At 43.9% G+C, this 17,610-nt stretch overlaps 2 protein-coding genes across 4 annotated transcripts in view; one reads left to right on the forward strand and one right to left on the reverse strand.

Annotated features, from left to right (window-relative positions):
• Window positions 1-17,610, forward strand: part of Lsm6 (LSM6 homolog, U6 small nuclear RNA and mRNA degradation associated) — a 355,072-nt gene that overhangs the window by 87,226 nt on the left and 250,236 nt on the right. The gene's annotated exons all lie outside the window — the stretch shown is intronic.
• The window catches only part of Slc10a7 (solute carrier family 10 member 7), a 219,627-nt gene that overhangs the window by 27,760 nt on the left and 174,257 nt on the right, over window positions 1-17,610 (reverse strand). Inside the window, exons 8-9 of one of the 2 annotated variants that reach the window (XM_051205885.1) lie at window positions 9,351-9,516; window positions 8,457-8,505 (exon numbers count right to left, since the gene is read on the reverse strand). In XM_051205885.1, the coding sequence (XP_051061842.1) occupies window positions 8,457-8,505; window positions 9,351-9,516 (215 nt within the window). Of the gene's footprint in view, window positions 1-8,456; window positions 8,509-9,350; window positions 9,517-17,610 lie in introns of both variants that reach the window. The other variant, XM_051205884.1, reaches the window with a different exon arrangement.

Genomic DNA, 17,610 nt, shown 5'->3' on the forward strand with positions numbered 1-17,610 from the left:
ATAATAGTAGTAACAACAATGACATTCCCTCCTATCTTAGAGACCCTTCTCCAATTATTGTAGACTGTGCAGTGAGTCTATCTATCTGGTGCCCTGAACTCTGACAGTAGTTAGCTCATGATAAAATGCTTAGAAGTGGACTGCATATGGTAGATGCTGCAGACTAGAGAGACTGTCCCCAAAACCCTGTGACCAGCCAATTTTTAAAGGTTTCTCATGAACAAGTCTACATTTCCCTTGGGAACCTCATCTCCCAACTTGTAACTTCTGATGGGAGAAAAACCTTAATTCCTATTTAGAAAAACTATTCTCATACTGACTGGAGGGAAGGTTTGAAGGCCCCTCTACTCCCACCCTGTGAACACTGTCAAGCGAATGTTTAAATGGTCCCAGCCTTCTCTCCTCTGAGCATGTTTGCATACTCAGGCTTCCTGCAGCCTTCCTGCCTGGTGTCTCCCCTGGGTGCAGCGCCCCATAGATGAGTAGCACTGGAAAGCAACAGGCTGCCTTACTGTCTCACATCTGACTTGTGTTGGTGTTATGACTCTCATGCCCTCTTGCTCTTTAAACATCATGACTCATAACTGACATTTTCATCCCTTTATCCCTCATCCCTTTATTCCTGTGGCAAGCTATGGGGAGGGGACACTCAGGCAAACATTTGACTATGACAGGATAGGAGTACAGATAAATACTGTAATAAGTGAGGTAATAAGTGAGGGAAGAGGGAGATTTGTCATTAGAAGAAAAGAATATCCTTCACCTGGAGGGGATGGGATATGGCAGTGGGCCACACAGAACCTCCTAGGGGGTTACAGATGGGAAACCCGGAGACCCAGATGGGCACAATATGAAGCTGTCGTAGAGCAGCAGACTCTCCATGCTGGCTCATTTTCAGGGATACTGCCTTGTGAGCAGGGGCGTGGACCTGAAGAGGGGCCGAGTGGGAACACTAGAGTCATGTGATCAGACTCATCCTGAAGAAGTAATCACATAAACAGAACAGGCTGAGGCTGAAGAAAGAGTGGGTTGGAGCTCGAAGGGCCAGTGGAAGAGCAGGAAATGGTCACACGGACTTTGAATGACCAGAAAATCCATCGCTCTTCTCCAAGTACTGCTCCTGCCCAGAGCTGGAGAACACAGGCTTTGGGGACGAGCACACTTGGTGTTAGACCCCAGGGTAATGTTATATGCCTCTGTGAGGGTAAATGCAAATGTTCGTTAAGAATTTACACATTGAAAATGCTTATGACACACAAGTGACATTTCTATTATCATAACTATTACTTACAGAGAGCATTCTGGATTGAGAGGACACTGAGCCATGAACAGGGACTGGAAGAGGTATCCACTTAGGTCAAAGAGTTGATGCTAAATGTGGTGAACTTAAATTTGCAAGGGATTGAGGGAGGGAGGGAGAGGGTGGAACAGCAATATGAAGAAACTGGGAAGTCTAGATCTCCCAACAGTCCCAAGAGGACCACACAAGGGGGCAAATAGACTTGCCTTTTTTTTTTTTTCCCTGAGCTGGAAGCAAAGTAGAATGATAAAGTGTGGAAAAGTATAGAAAATGGTGAGGGAGAACACAAACACAGGGGCAATTCATGTCATGTAAGGCATTCACTCACCCTCAGGGTTTCGGGCAGATGAGGGAATGTGGCTAACTGAAGGGACTTCCCTATAGGAGGGAATGGACAGCTGTGACTGCAGGGGTGTAACTGGGAGTGTCCCACAGACACACACGGTGTCGGTCACACACAAAGGCCTCCCTTAGGCACTTTGCAGTGTTTCCCTTTAGTGAACCCCAAACCGCTTGCTCTTGTTCAGATCACAGCACATTTCCAGTGGGTCCACGAGGCTCTGGTTTGACCAGGCGCTGTCCCACACTTACTGGACCTGCACATCTGGTGTGGCTCAGAGGACATGTGGGGTGGGTTGGAGCACAAATTCCATAAACAGGAGGGCTGGGCCTTAGGATGGGGATACAAAGTGTTTGTGCTTAAACTCCATCCCCACTCTGGGACTGGCTTGAAGCTAGGCCTCAGTGACCCTGACTGGGGGTGGGTGGCTGCAAGTCCTCTCTACTTCACGGCAGTGAGCAGGACACTCTTTCTGCGCGCTCGCGTGTCACGGTGTGAATTTGAAAGCAAGCAAATGCCTGTGGTCCTCTACTCACGAGAGTGACCACAGCACTGAGTGTCACTGAGCTCTTTTCTGAGCACTTTGCATAGGGACAGCCACAGGAGGAGGAGGTGGCATTACTCCCTGGTTCTTCTAAAGAGGGACCAGAAGCCCAGCACACCCAAAGTCACAATGTAGGACGTAACGTGTCCCATGTTCTCAGGTCACCTTATCCTCTCAGATAAAAGCCCACCCATTAGATTTGGAAGTGGTTTTTAATTTTGTTGTTAGTGGCCTGGGTCAGTAGCCCACCCCTGCCCACACTTTGTGGAGGGTGGCATCACGACACACGAGCACAGCACACAGCTCACTGTGGGGAAAGCAGGGAGGGCTTGCAGCGTCCCCAGTGCCGAGTGTCTGTGCCGACTAAAGCAACGTGCTAGTTACTTTCCATTTCCTAAGCCCGCCTTATCTCTTTTTAATATTGATTTTCTTTTTATCCTGCTTTTATCATTCTTTTGATCACTTCGGTCCCCCCTGGTTTCTTAAGGATTCTCTCTAGCAAAGCTTTGGATCAGTGGCTTCCACGTGGTATTTATTCTGTCTTCCCCTGTACCCACAGAGGAAGGCATGCCAGGTCTCTCTAACACAGAATGTGGGGCAGAAAAGGTCCTCAGAGAGCGAGTGCTCGTCTAATGTGCTGGACAGACCTCGGGAGGCACCCTGTTAGCCTTTGTCTGCCTTTTACAAAGAGAGACCCCTGTTCCCTCATTGTCATCAGCTGTGTGGCACTAAACAACTACCCAGAAGTCTGGGGTGCAGGCGCTCACCTCCAAATGATATCCTTCTCCCTGTAGCCTACCTAGCCTCTTCTCCCTGGGACTGTGCTGAGAGGCTGGCAACATAAACACATAAAGGCTTCCTTTTTTTTTTTCTTTCTTAATGTGTTAGTCACCCTAGTTACTACCCAGACAGCAGCCTACCTTACCTAAGCATTTTCATACATTTTAAACATTATTGTTTTCTTTTTCTAAAGCTTTAGACATCAAAACAAAACTAGGACAGTCTTCTGAAGTGGCAGAAACAGCTTAGACCACTCACTGTATGTGGCTGACCTGCATGAGAAATCAAGTCTCATCTCCCAGCAGCTGTGACAGAGCAAAGAAGCCTGGACTACATCAAGGAGTCAGAGGAGCCAACTCCCTGTCTGCCAGCACTAGTTCCCATGTACCAGAAGCTATCTTGGTGACATAAATGTCTTAGCCTGCCTATGTTTACTGAGGACTGACTCTGCACTGGGTCTTATGAATTGATTGTTTAGCTCTGTCAGTGTTCTTATGATATACACACTGTCTCTACTGCCATAAGGAAAAGCACCACAAGTTATAAAAGCCTGATGAACAGGGCTGAAGCCTAACTCCATTGGAGTCTGGTAATGGATTTTAGACCCATTTCGCTGCAAACAGACAAATGGGTATACAGAATAATCACTTGTAAATCAGTTTTATGTGCTCTCTGGCATGGTAACATTCTAGATCAAGAACCCTAAGAAATGCTAATTAGAAAAGCAGGAGGTAGCAGGAAGCTCTGTTTTCCAAGCTGGGCCTCTCTTGGCTTTATGCCAAATCCCCACCATCAGGATGGCCCTGCATGTTTTTGGAACAAGCAAAGGATTTGACATTGACAGGTTTCTTTTCATGCCCAGACTGGTTCTAGATTTACGGAGCTAGTAAGGAATAAATGAACAGGGGGGTGTGGAGTGGGAGGGTAGGGGGGTGGGGGAGTGGACAAAGTTGGTAGAAAGAGATGGGGGAGGGACACAGATTTCATCAGTTACAAGTAGAAAAGAAGCAGAAATAGGAAAAGAAAACTGGACCCCATTGGAGACAGTGGACCCAGTTTAAAGCCCTGGTACCTGGAACAAATGTTTTGTGTGTATCTGTGTGAACTTGAAGAACTCAGTTAAACATTCTTTGCAAGTCCTCTAAGCGAACCAAGTATTATCAATTATAAGGTTTACTTTTACTACTTTAAATTATTTGTATGTGTGTTTCTGTGTGTGGTATGTGCACACTGAGTACAGTGCTCTAGGAGGCCAGATGAGGACATCAGATCCCTTGTAGCAGGTGGTTGGGACACACCTAATGTGGGTGCTGGGAACCCAACTCCAGTCCTCTTCAAGAGTAGCAAACGGTCATAGCTGCTAAGCCATCTCTCCTGCCCCAGTATTATGAATTTTGAACGTAATTAAAATACATTTTAGAGCAATGGTAAATGAGCAAGGCATTCTGTAAGTATGAAATGGAAATAGATTTTAATTCTAGGTATAGTACCTAAAAGGATTATCTGATTTTTCGGCAAGTTCCTAAATTAAATTGTAAATATGGGTCCCCCTCTGAAAAACAGCAATGAAATGTAACAATATCATCAAACCATGGTCAATTTACATAAATTAGCACCATAGCACATTCCCACAGACAGAGGCCGGCGTGGGGCAGGCTCTTTCCTCCTCCAGTCAGACCCTTAGGAACTATGAGATCTCTCAGGAAGAAAACAGCATGAAAGCCATCTCCTATATTTTATTTCATTGAAAAATGCACAATTTTCAACAGACTATTTCTGGGCTAGAGGACCATTACCCTGGAGCATAGGTGTGGTTTCTGACCTTTTGATGATCTAGGTGGCACCTGATGGGTCCTCAGAGCCTGGCAAGATGCTGTTCAAGGTGGACCCAAAGAAACTCTCTAGGGCTTAAAGCACCTGGCCCTTTCCCATCACCACAGCAATAGCTACAATTATTCCACAGTATGATTTGCCAAAGAATGTGTATGTCTGCGACAGCGTAGGGAAAAAGTTCAAGGCACAATTGAACATGGTACAGAAGCAGGGTTTCAAGAACAAGGTCCTAATGAAAGGTCATCTATTGCACACCAGTGACTGTGGGTTTTACTTAAATTAGTCACAATATCCCTCCTTCCAGAACACCAGAAAGCCCAGGAGTGAATCCCCATCATCTATGCTTACTAATGATTGGTTTTAATTGTGAGCTTGCCACAATTCAGAATTATGTAGGAATGGAGTTTCAAGGATGGGCTGTCTGGAGAATGACCCATGGGTGTGCCTGTGGCGGTGGGTGAGGTGGGAAGATCCGCCCACTGAGAGTGGGCAGGTGAGTCTGGCTTGTATACAGTAGAGAAAGCTGGCTGAGCACAGGCATGCGTGCATCGGTGCACTGCTCTCTGCTCTTGACTGTAGGTGTAATGTGCCCAGTTGCTTCGAGTTCCTGCCACCTGGATTTCCCTGCAGTGCTAGACCTGGAACTGTGAGCCACATAAACTGGTTCTTGATTGTGTTGCTTTTCCAGGTTGTTTTACCACAGTAACAGCAAACAAAACTAGGATGGTTTTCAAGGGAATGTTCAGTCACTAACAGGACATCTACAAATTATAGCATCTGACAAGATGATTACCTTCGAGAACTACCTCTGCCACAGGGAACAGCAAAACAAATTTTCCCCTGTGACTTGATTGCTCCAGGCTTTATTCTAGTCATGACCTTAACTTTAGGAAAATGCTACAAATGATAGCAATCAATTCATTTTTATTGACTCTGAACAATCAGCTAAACCAAGTGTTCCAAGAGCCAAAAACCTCACTGAGGCCCCAACCTCCCCACTCACAAACCTGACAGAGCCTCAAGTTTCGTGTGAGCCCATCCTCTCTTCTTGTGGGAACCCAGTTTCAACACCTGATGGGACATGCCATTTTGTTAATGTTTCCCTTACTGATTAATGAATAAAGCACTGTTGGTAAATAGGAAGGCAATATAGGAGGGACTAGGAGACAAGGAGGGTTCTGGGAGATGTAGTTAAAGAGATTCAAGATATAGAGACTCGAGAGAAGAGGTCCGGACCCTTTCTCCAGTAAGATGAGACCACATGGAAAAACTTAGATTGATAGAAATGGGTTAATATTTAAGACAGAACTAGCTAATAAGAAATGCTAGTAACAGGCCAACAGCCTGTTTTATATCTGTATTATATCTAATTATATCTAATACAGTGTGTATTATTTGGGGCTGATGTGGCTGTGGGACCAGGCTGGTGGGAAACTGCTCATAACAAACGCCAGCAGCCCAAAGGCCTGGAAACCTGAGCCAGTGCACCTCTCCCAGAACTAGTGCCCCTCTGAGTCTTGCTCTGCCATTGTCCATCATACCCTGTCTATGTATGTGTGCCAACCTAGGTATCATTGTTGCTTCTCACAGAAGAGCCATTCGTTATGGCCTCTCCCATGAAGCCAACCCAACCACTCTATGATAGGGCTTTCTACTGTCTGACTCCAGGTTAGCCAAATGTACCCTTAGAGGTCACATCTTTGCTCTATAAACTCATGCAAGACTAGAATTATCTCTTATTTTAGACATTGACTCTGATGACTTTCTCATTCCCCAGGTTTAAGTGATATGTACTGAATGATTCCAGCAGCAGAAGAGGCATTTAATGTAAGTTTTAAGAACAGGAAGGATGAGCTGGACATGGTGGTGCATGTTTGTAATCCTATCACTTGGGGAACCGAAAGAGGAAAACTGCCATTAGTCTAAAGCTACCATGTGCTATATAGTGAGCACTGAGCCAGCCTGGGCTACATAGTGAACATCGGGTCAGCCTGGGCTACATAGTGAGCATCGGGTCAGCCTGGGCTATATAGTGATATAGTGAAACATCTTATACACACACATACACACACACACACACACACACACACACACACACACAGTAGGAAAGATGTTGTAGGACATGAAGACCAAGCTACACATAGGGACAGCCTCAACAAGGGACAGGAATGAGAAAACATGAGGTGGTTCTAGGAAACAAGAAAGATTTTCCTCAACTTGAAGCTTAGACAGCATGAAAATATATGTTCTCTCACAATCGTGAAACAGACTTACAAGATGAAGTGCATTTTGCAGGCCCTGGCTAAGCTTTGGGGACACTGGGACAAGAATGTGGTTAGCAGGACCTCAAGTCACTGGAAACCAAAAGAAATATTTGAGAAAAGTTGAGGCTAGAAGTGCAGCTAGGGCCTGATGAGGGAAGTGGATTTAAGAATAGAATATATATGACAGAAGCAGGCGACTATCTACAAAATAACAATGTTAAGGACTCCAGTTTGAGTAATTCTGGAATGGATGTTCCTTTAAAAATAGAAAATTGCTGTGTGTGGTAGTGTACCTCTGGGACTTTGAAGCCAGCCTAGTCTATATGAATTCCAGGCCAGCCAAGGCTGCATTGTAAAGCCCTGTATAAACAAACAAACAAAAAATAATAAGGGCTCTAGGGAGCTCTCAGAAGAGAGGTGGGGAAAATGTAAGAGCGGAAGAGGCTCTGTGAAGGCTCGCTTCTTCTGGTCATGGAATAGCCATTGTACTCATGACCTCCCTGAAGCTATGGTTGCATAAGATCAAGTCAATAGATGTTCCAACATGCCAAAAACCAGCACTAACTGGACTCAATGGGTTACACAAACCCAAAGGACAACGTATTAGGAATGCCTGTTGGAGGGCAGGAGGAAGGGATGGACCTGATCAAGGCACACTGTTTATGAATTTATTTAGAAAGGTATTGTGGTGGTTTGAATGAGGATGGCCTTCATGGACTCATGCGCTTGAATGCTTGACCTATAGGGAGTAGCACTATTAGGAAGTGTGTTACTATGGGGGTGGGCTTTGAGGTCTCATATATGCCCAAGCCATACCCAGTGTGGCAGATCCCTGCTACTGCCTGTGGGTCAAGATGTAGATCTCTCAGTTCCTTCTCCAGCACCATGTTTGCCTGCATGCCACCATGTTCTGCCATGATCATAAATGGACTAAACCTCTGAAACTGTAAGATGCCACCCGGATACAATGTTTTCCTTCGTAAGTGTTGCCAAGATCACAGTGTCTCCTCACAGCAATAGAATCCTAACTAAGGTAGGTATTCTATTTAAACATAAGGGAAGAAGAGGAGGTTTCAGAAAAAAGAAAAAAAAGATCAATTCCATTTCAAGTATCAGGTAGGGGCTAGATCTACATGGTAAGGTAAATAATATTGCTGGTACATAGGACAAAACCTAGCCAGAAAGTCTCAACTGGAAAGTGTCCACAGAAGCTTCCACCTAGGCTAGGAGAATGGAAGGGGCTGGGTAAACACAAGAGCACAGACCCTTTGGTGATGTCTACAGCTTGAAAGTCAGAACTGAGAGAACATAGTCATGAGACAGGAGGAAGCATAGGACATCATAGCAACACAGTAGCCAAATAACGAGGCTATTAGGACATACCAAATCACTTACCGTGTTGAAAAGATGAAGGTCAAAAGCATGAAACTCAGTTGAACGGAGACTACTGAGGAAAAGACAAAACAAGACAGTGGCTTGAATGGGAATTGGCACCATGAAAGTCTGTATGTAGCCTGCTGAGCTCAAGATAAAGCTTGTTTGAAATGAAAACCAACTAAACCAACATAGACTGTTAAACTAATGAATCATACATGATCGGACTTAAGCTGTTCTCCTTGGACACAGCCTATGACGTCAGCACTTGGGAAGATCTAGAACCCCTGTGGGTTAGGTTTGATGATATCATTTGTATGATTTAAAAGAGCTGGCTTATTCTAGGAGCTGAACAGCATAAATGCATACACAATGGATACCTTGAAACAACTCACGTCGATGTCAAAAAGAGATTATTTGTTATTATAATATTAATAAAAGTCGTGCTTTGCATTACAAGACAACTAGAATACAAAGTTGCTTTTTAAGCTTTAGCAGTTCCTGGTATTGAGAGTATGCTGCTTCTTTATATAAAGAGCCATTTATACAAACTTCATTAGAATCTAAGATGGAAACTTTTATATATTATCCAATGTGGCTGAATTGCTATCAGTGTACAATAACATTGTATGTCACAAATCTTTTTGAAATCACTGTAAGAGTTTAACTTAAGCTGGTGACTTATTGAATTGTGACACATATTGAGTTGAGTTTGACACATATTACGGCTTCTCTTATCTAACACAAATTACTGTAGATCAGAAAGTGGTGCCTGGAACATAAAAGCAAAGCAGATTAAGATCACAAATGTAGGTCTGATGTCTTTCTAAATAACGTATATAAGACCAAGAGCATGGGACTGCTTCACAACACTGCGTGGGAGGCCAGGGGACAGCAGGCCCTGCCATCACTCACTTATAAACAGTATGAGGACCAGACTGAACTTATCCAGGTCGATGTGTGGGTTGGAGAACGTGTCACAGAAGGTGGTGTAGATGATCATGAGGAGCACACTGCTGCTGACGGCACTGAACGGGGGTTTCTTTCTTTCGAGCCAGTCCTTGATGTATCTGCGGATGATCTGAAACACAGAGATCAACAGGTCGTCCCTTCTCTGAAACTTGGGCATCACAAAGTGATTCTGACAATGCAAAGACAGAGTAGGAAGAGAATAATTTGGATGACGGCCACAGTGGATTTCAAAGCTTCCCTGCCTTGCCACTCTTCTTCTGGGGAATTTGGTATTTGTGGTGCAACTTCCACTGGGTGTCCATAATGAGAGTGGATTTTGAACCACAGTCAAATCCATCCTTAATCATGCCAAATGCTCTTTGCTAGCTGTCACTGAGACAGGCCCATTAAGCCTCCCCCAAGTTTATCTCCTCTGCTAATCTTAATGGATGTGTGTAATTATCACAGTCCCCTTTGCCTCAACAGACAATTCCAAGTGCGACTTTGGGAATCTTAAAAATCTGACATCTTCAAGAATTTCAAGACAGTAGATAATCGAAAGTGATCCATGGAACATATTAATATTTAAAACACGACCAATGCACCAGAAGTTTTTAATTAAATTATAACTCATGCTTGAGAAGCAAAAGTGCATGTGTTGTGGGAGTTTAAATAATTCACATCTGCATATCTAGAGTTTTTTTGTGAATCCAAAGACAAATGCCATTTGTACGCTTTTAGAATCCTAAAATTAATACTTAAAAATGAATAAACCTGTCCTAACTTTTCCACAAAAGCACTGGTGAAATAAAAACTTAAAATGAAGCATCTTCTTATTTTAAGACCAACTCAGATATTTAGAATCAGGACAGTCTGAATGCTGGTGAGACTGTTTGCTTGGGAATGAAAGCCGGGCACTCAGCTTCAAGCATCCTCTCACTTCTGAAGGAAGTGGTCCAAGTCCCACCATCCAGATGGGAGTGGAGAAACTTTAGATCTTGATTCACTTGCTATCCTAAATAACTGAATGTGAAATTTCACAACAGACCGGGGATCCATTAGCAGTAATGAGTCAGGGAACTACTGAAAGGTACAAGGGTTCTACTAGCAACCACCATGTCATTAAAAAGGCAAAATTTGCAATGGAGCACAGCCTTACACATATTAGAAAGAAAGCTACAGTCATGGTTGTGTTTCCTGAAGTTACAAGCACCTGTAGGCAAGTTCACCTTGAATATGGTAAGTGGAAATTCAAGAAATAAGAAATTCACAAATTGTGAATAAATTTCATTATAGTTTATAGTTATAATTCTATTTTATTATGGCTATAGTTAATCTTTTACTGGACCTAACTTATAAATTAAATTTCATCATATGTATGTGTGATTTATGTGTGCACAATAAAGTCTAAATTGGGTTCAGTTCTATCTGCGGCTTCAGGCTTTGGCCGGAAGTTGTCCCCATGGAGACTAACACAGGGTCCTGCACTCTCGACTGGACCTTTGGCGATGACTGCTGGACCTGCTTCCCTCAGCTTAAGGAGTGAGTAAATCTGACTGTAAATAGGTAATAGTCTCGACAGAAAGCTCATCACTTGGTAACAGGTGCAGAAACACAACCTTCAGGCTTGCATGTTGTGGGAGAGAAGGGGAAAGAGAGTTAGACTGATCAGCAGTAGTTAGGATGGCTTTTAAGCAGACCTTGTATAAAAGTAGTAACTGGCTCACTAAAATACTGATGGGGAAGGAGAGCTCTGAAACTTTTTATTTATTGGTGTTCATTTATTTTCTTAGTGTTGAAAATGCGCTGTGTGAAGATAAGAGCAGGTCTGTTGCCCAGTGTTACCCACTAGTGTATAGGATACTGTGTGAGGTGTCATGGGTAGAGAGATGGCTCTTGTACAAACATGACACCATAAGTGGCCATAAGAAGGCTACCAAAGGACTTCATTGAGGTCATTTAATAATATACTATATGTCAGGTATGCCTTCCAAATTCTAATAATCAAGCTACTTTAAAAATAAGTACAAATAAATGGCATCTGTGACAACAGTTCCTCTTACTTTAATAAAGAATAGTTAAAAAACCTACAAGTCCCCTCTCTGTAACATACTAGAATGTATGATCCCAAAACCCAAAGTAAGTATGTCCACCTCTCTCACCATCATCCCCCCACCCACTACCCCCGACAAAATAAGCAAATAAAAATGAATGGGGTAGAGCCTGGAAGTCAAAGCCACCTTAAAGCCAGGGCATTATCTCTAATCATCAATCAACATTATGAGCAGTAATCTGATTTAGTTAACCTAATAGTCTTTTCAAAACTTCATTACAAGGCACTTGGTCTTGTGGTAGTGTAGGTTGCTTTCAATCTGGCAAGAAATAAGGACTCCTGAGTCAGAATCCTCCTAGCCTAGACACATCCATGGGTCAAAGCCAGATACTTAATCTTGATGGAAACAACTACAGCTGAACCCCCAGAGCAGGGACAACTCTGAGGGGAACAGATCACAGTTCAGTTTCTAGTGTCACTGTGTTATCTGGCCATGTTTCCCCAGGCAAGCATTCTACATCTTTCCAGCTCCAGGATCCTATCATTGTGTTAACATCCAGCTCCCAGAGCTGCTGCTGTGTGTGGCCGGAAAAGCTGTGAGTGATGAGATGCTGGCTGCCTCACAGACGTGGTCTGGCCACACACTCCGAAACCTCCATCCCTCGGTTTAGCAAACTTTTGTTATAGTAACTCTCTGTTTCTTAAGAATTTGTGCCATCTAAAAGTTCTCTAGACTGTTGCCTTATCAACAGTTTTAGAAAGCCTACAGGAACCAAAGAGTGGCTGGAGAGATCACTGCATCCTGAGACTGTACCACAAGAGAATTCTCAGGAAGAGAGACACTCAAAATGAGGTGGGAAGAGGCATCCAGGTAAGGTGGACAGGTGTATCTCTGTTTAGAACTTATATTAAATTCATTGTCCCCAGTGCTCAGAGAAACTTAGGCATTAAAAATTAAGCGACAAATCCTCATTAGCTTATTTGCTTTTCCCTGTAGAGAAGGTGTGTGTGTGAATCTCCCATAGGAAGGCTTTCATTTTATTATCTCATCTTTAATATTTTGATTTTTGTTATTTTAAATTAGGTAGCAGGCAAGGCTATGGGAAAATTAAACTTGAGTGCATTTCCAATAAGCTCTGTTATCAATTGTAATATGACTTTAAATGGGAAACCAGTAAAAGCGACATATCTTAGGTAAAAAATGTTGGTATGACAAGATAACTCTGAAGGGCAATATTCATCATTTTGGTTTTCTTAATCTTTTTGGTCAATATATTTCCCTGCTTTTTCTTTCTACTCTGTCTTTACATTTATAAATTGAGTTTGGAGTGAGAATACTTGATGGATAATTGTTCATGTTAAGCCTGAGTTTTAAAATGTGTTTCTCTTCATGGTGGTTTCAGGATTTTAGTCGTCACCTTCTATTGTAGTGAATTCATTCTTTCCATAAAGAGGTCTGTCTCTTTATTCTCTTTATTAACACCCTGTTGAATGGATATTGTAAGGCAGGTTGTATTAAAGCCAATATCTGTAACATGTTCCTCTTAAAATGTTTTATTAAATATTGATTATATTAAGAAATAATATTAGCATACTTTCAAAAAGTATAAATAAATAATAAACCAGAATAATAAACATCCATTAGCAGTAACCCATCTAAAAGTGGTAACAAGCATCAGGTTGGGAAAATTCCTTCATTCCATTCTCACAATGCTGTTACAGACATCTTGCTGGGGATGCAGTCAATGACAGAGGCGCAGAGCACCCACACAGCCTACATAAACTGTAAAAGCTCGTCACATGTGAGTAGGAAGGATACACTCTCTACTGGCTGAGACACCCCCATTTCAGGTAAACAGACTGGAGCCATGTTATGCATAACCTTGAATCCTGGCTCCACTCCTCCCTTGGACTTCTTCGGTAAATTCCTTAACTTCCCTGTGGTTCCTCTGTGAAAGGGCTGTGACAACAGTTGTAATAAAGACTGAGTCACTGAGTGAATGGAAATGCTTTAGAAACAGCCTGTGTGTGGTGAGTGACCCTGTCTCAAATCTGGCTCTGGGTTGGTAAGTGTCTGTCTATTTAACAGCATATCCCATCCCACAGGACAATATACCAGCACACCACAACTGCATGAAGCAAAAGAAAAATTGAGAGCTTTCAGACCCAATTCAGTGTCATATGTGCAGACTGGCAGAGAATTAGTAACCCTAAATGCAGCTTAAGCTAAATGCCATTTAACAGGAACTGCCAACTTGAGACTGTGAGGTAAATCCTGAGTGGAAAGATGAAAATGCATGCTAATGTATAGATTTGCCTTTGTTAGTTCATACAGAGAAAAGGTGGGCTGCAGTGTGCTACTCTGAAAAATAACCAGGGTGGTAGAAAATAATGGAAGGTGGTAGAACTTCAGTTTCATTAATGTTTATTCATAAATCACCCTTAAATATGACGCATAAAAGAAGCATCTGTCACTTGCACTTAGAGCATGGCTTGTCAAGAAGGAAGAAAAACACTGCAATGGCACAAACAGTCCTTCATCAAGAGCTGGCAGAAACAGACATCTCCTAACCAACTGGGAAAGACTTATCCCAGTGTCATGGTACAAACCCTGGTCCTTGTTTCTGAAGGGCCCAGACCCTCCCTAGCCCCTTGCTTCAGCAGCCATGACAGGCTGCAGAAAAGACCCAGCAAGATGCAGGCCCCTGACTCAGCAGGATGCACTGAGTCCCTAACCTTGCCCAACCTTGCCCAGATTACTGATAAAAGTCGAGTATAGTAGGTAGCAATGGCCCTTGGATGACCTCTAGGGGTAGCAACCTTTCTTGCAGTAGCAGCTGACCAATCAACACAGGACAGATTCCCCCAGCCCAGATGTGCACCAATTCCGAGACTGTTACTGTGCAACTAGCAGACCCTCCATCCCCCTTCCCTTGCTCTACCCCCAATATATGCCCTGCTCCACTGTTCCTCGGGGTCCTTCCTACTTCACCTGCTATGTCAAATGGACAGAGAACCCAAGTTAACTCCTTGCTTTTGCATTGGATCTGGTCTCGGTGGTTTGGGGGGTTCAGAGTCTGGGCACAATAGTTTCTACAGAAAACCCCAGAGTCCTGTGCACAGCAGGAAGTCCTAGAAGACTACAGCAAGCATCCCAAACTTTTGAGCAAGGATGGTGACCTCAACCAAAAGGGAATACTGCTTGGAGAAAAGACAGAGAACCAAATTCACCCCAGGAACAAAATCAAAAGTTGAATTCTGACATTGTATTACTAAGACCAACTGATGACCGGTGCAGCTGGAGCCCCATACCCTCCAGAGGGTGCTCACCACCAAGGGCCAGAACCCAGAGGCATTATACACCAGAGGCCTAGAATAGAACCAAACATGACTGGGAAAAAAAAGTCAAAGAAATGATTCATAATGATACGGTGCTATACTCATAGGTTGGTGCCTTGCCAAGCTCTCTTCAGAGATGCTTCACAAAGCAACAGAGGGGAATGGAAGCAGATCCACAGCCAAACATTAGGCAGAACTTAGGAACTCTGTGAAGGGGGGAGGGATTAGAGCCAGAGGAGTCAAGGACAGCAAAGAAAACCCACAGAATCAACTAACCTGGGCTCACAGAGACTGAACGGAGCCACCATGAGACTGACCTAAGCCCTCTGCAAATACGTGACAGTCGTGTAGCTTGGTCTTCATGTGAGACTCCTAACAGTGATAGCAGGGGCTGTCTCTGACTCTGTTGCCTGCTTTGGGACCCTTTCCTCCTACCGGATTGCCATATCCAGCCTTAATGGGAGAGGAGGAGGTGCCTAGTCTCACTGTATTTGATATACTGTGGTTGGCTGATATCCACGGGAGGCTGCTGTATCTAAAGAAAAACAAAGGAGGAAAGGTTGATGGTGGGGGGACTAGGAAGAAAATTTGTAAAACAAACAAACAAACAAACAAACATCCAAACAAAGAGTAAAAGGCTAGGAAAGTTTACTCAGTTCTCATGCTTACTCTTTTCTTCTCACCCCAATTCACTTTGTTTAAGAGATAATGAGAGATATTATATTTTAAAAGATACATGTAACAGCTTGTGGGAATGTTTACATTTGTAATTTGGTCCTTTCCATACAATTGGCAAACTAGACTTTGCCTGGCATCTGTTTCCTCTGGATGAGTACACACAAGCTCTTCCCACCAGGTCCTCAAAGGTTGTGAGTGGGTCACAGAGCAACCTAAGGCAAACTAGGCAGACATGCCCCCCTCTTTTGGGGATCTGAAGGAAAAGAAAACCATGAGGCAAGAAGTGGGAAAGGAAAGGTATTGAGAAGTTGAAACCAGATGACTTGATGGTGACCACAACAGGAGCAGCCAGTGCAAGAAGCTGAGGGAGAGTCTCCCCCCCCCCCGCCCCCGTGTGTGTGTGTGTGTGTGTGTGTGTGTGTGTGTGTGTGTGTGTGTGTGTGTGTGTGTGTGTGAAATGTAACATGACCCTCCAGGCAAAATGCAAGGACCAGGACAAAGGCTGCAGAGAAGGGAGGGCAGGGTGCTGGAGAAACAGCAGGTGTAAAGATCAGGGTGGGTTGTCAGGGAAAAACACAGGACCTGAAATGGAGGCTGGGGGAAAATCAAGAGAAGAAAATGAGCTAGGCGGTGGTGGCACACACCTTTAATCCCAGCACTTGGAGGCAGAGGCAGGTGGATTTCTGTCACTTCAAGGCCAGCCTGGTCTACAAAGCAAGTTCCAGGACAGGGCTACACAAGAAACCCTGCCTTGAAAAATGAGAGAGAAAGAGAGAGAAAGAGTGGGGGGGGGGAGACCTTACATGGGCTAGGATTACATAGAAGAGTTTCATCTGATGTTTTAAATTTGATGCTTTGAATTTGAAGCACGATGGGACTATGTAACTGTTGCACTAGACACAGAGCGCTGCTGAAATGTGTAAACAGAGCAGGACTGAGCGGAGAACATGGAGTTCTGCCAGGGAATGAAGACAGTGATGGGCCCTGGGATCTGAGCAGCCAGATGCACACACAGACTAGGTCATTTGCAAACAGGGACTGGGCTTTTGTGAAAATATCATAAAGAAAGAGGACAGTGGGGGGAAGGAGGCAGTGAAAGAGTATCTTCAAGGCTAGACTGTGGGCTGTAAGCTGGTCAGAGGGGAAGCGCCTAAGGAGTGAGCTGCCCCAGACAGATCCCCAGTCACACAAGCCTGCTGCTGGTTCCAAAGCTCTCTCCTGTGCACTAGGAAAGGATGCCCTTCCTTAAAACACTGTATTTCCTCCTGTCAGAACACTGTGGTAGCTAGCACATACCCATGCCTCCGATGCTCTAAGATGAGCACTATTGGGCGTATGGCATCCTCATCCTTGATGCAGCCTGCACGACAGGGCTGACTGTGAGAGGTAGTCACAGGAGCAGGTGGCCAAGGCTGCTAGCCTGTTCCAGACACCCTGGTCCTCTCTGTAGTTCTCAGGGATCAGATCACTCTCCATGGGGCAGTGCTCAACTAATGCAATGCACTGTTTTACTCACCCCCTCTTTTGTTATAGCCCTAGAGTTGGCCCTCTGAGCCTGTGGGCTTGTAAATTAAAAGGATTTGAAAAAACGTGCTTCCAGGCTGAATCTGTGCAGGCTTGTCCTCCTGATTATTCTTTAAACTAACCACACAACATCTGAACTGTATTGATTAGGTATTATAAATAATCTGTAGAGGATGTGTATGTGCCATGCACAAACATTTGAACACCCCTAGATTTTGTCTGTAGGGACACTGGAACCAATCCTCTTAGATCTTGAAGGACAACTGCACTTAATTTTGTTTTCAAGGCATGTTTGGCAGGTGATTTCTGGGAAAGAAGTAGTCACTGTTATCCAGTAGCTACTACATATAGACCTAAAAGTATAACCCTGAACAAATGGAAAATGAGTGCTGGGCCCACTGTGGATATGTTTGAAGTTTTCTCTGTCCATCTTTTTGTATAGCTTAAACTCTACTACTGAACATGCTACTGAATATACCTGGGAGCAACAGCCTATGGAGCCCACCACTCAGGCTGACTGGCACACTCAGCAAATGAAGATGTAACCAGGAGACAGAAAACCTTAGGAAGGACTAGTCTCTGCTTCTGGTTTACCACACACGACCATCGCTTGGTAAGTGCATGCTGAGC

Source organism: Phodopus roborovskii, unplaced genomic scaffold (assembly GCF_943737965.1).
Source record: "Phodopus roborovskii unplaced genomic scaffold, PHOROB, whole genome shotgun sequence".
Lineage (NCBI taxonomy): Eukaryota > Metazoa > Chordata > Mammalia > Rodentia > Cricetidae > Phodopus > Phodopus roborovskii.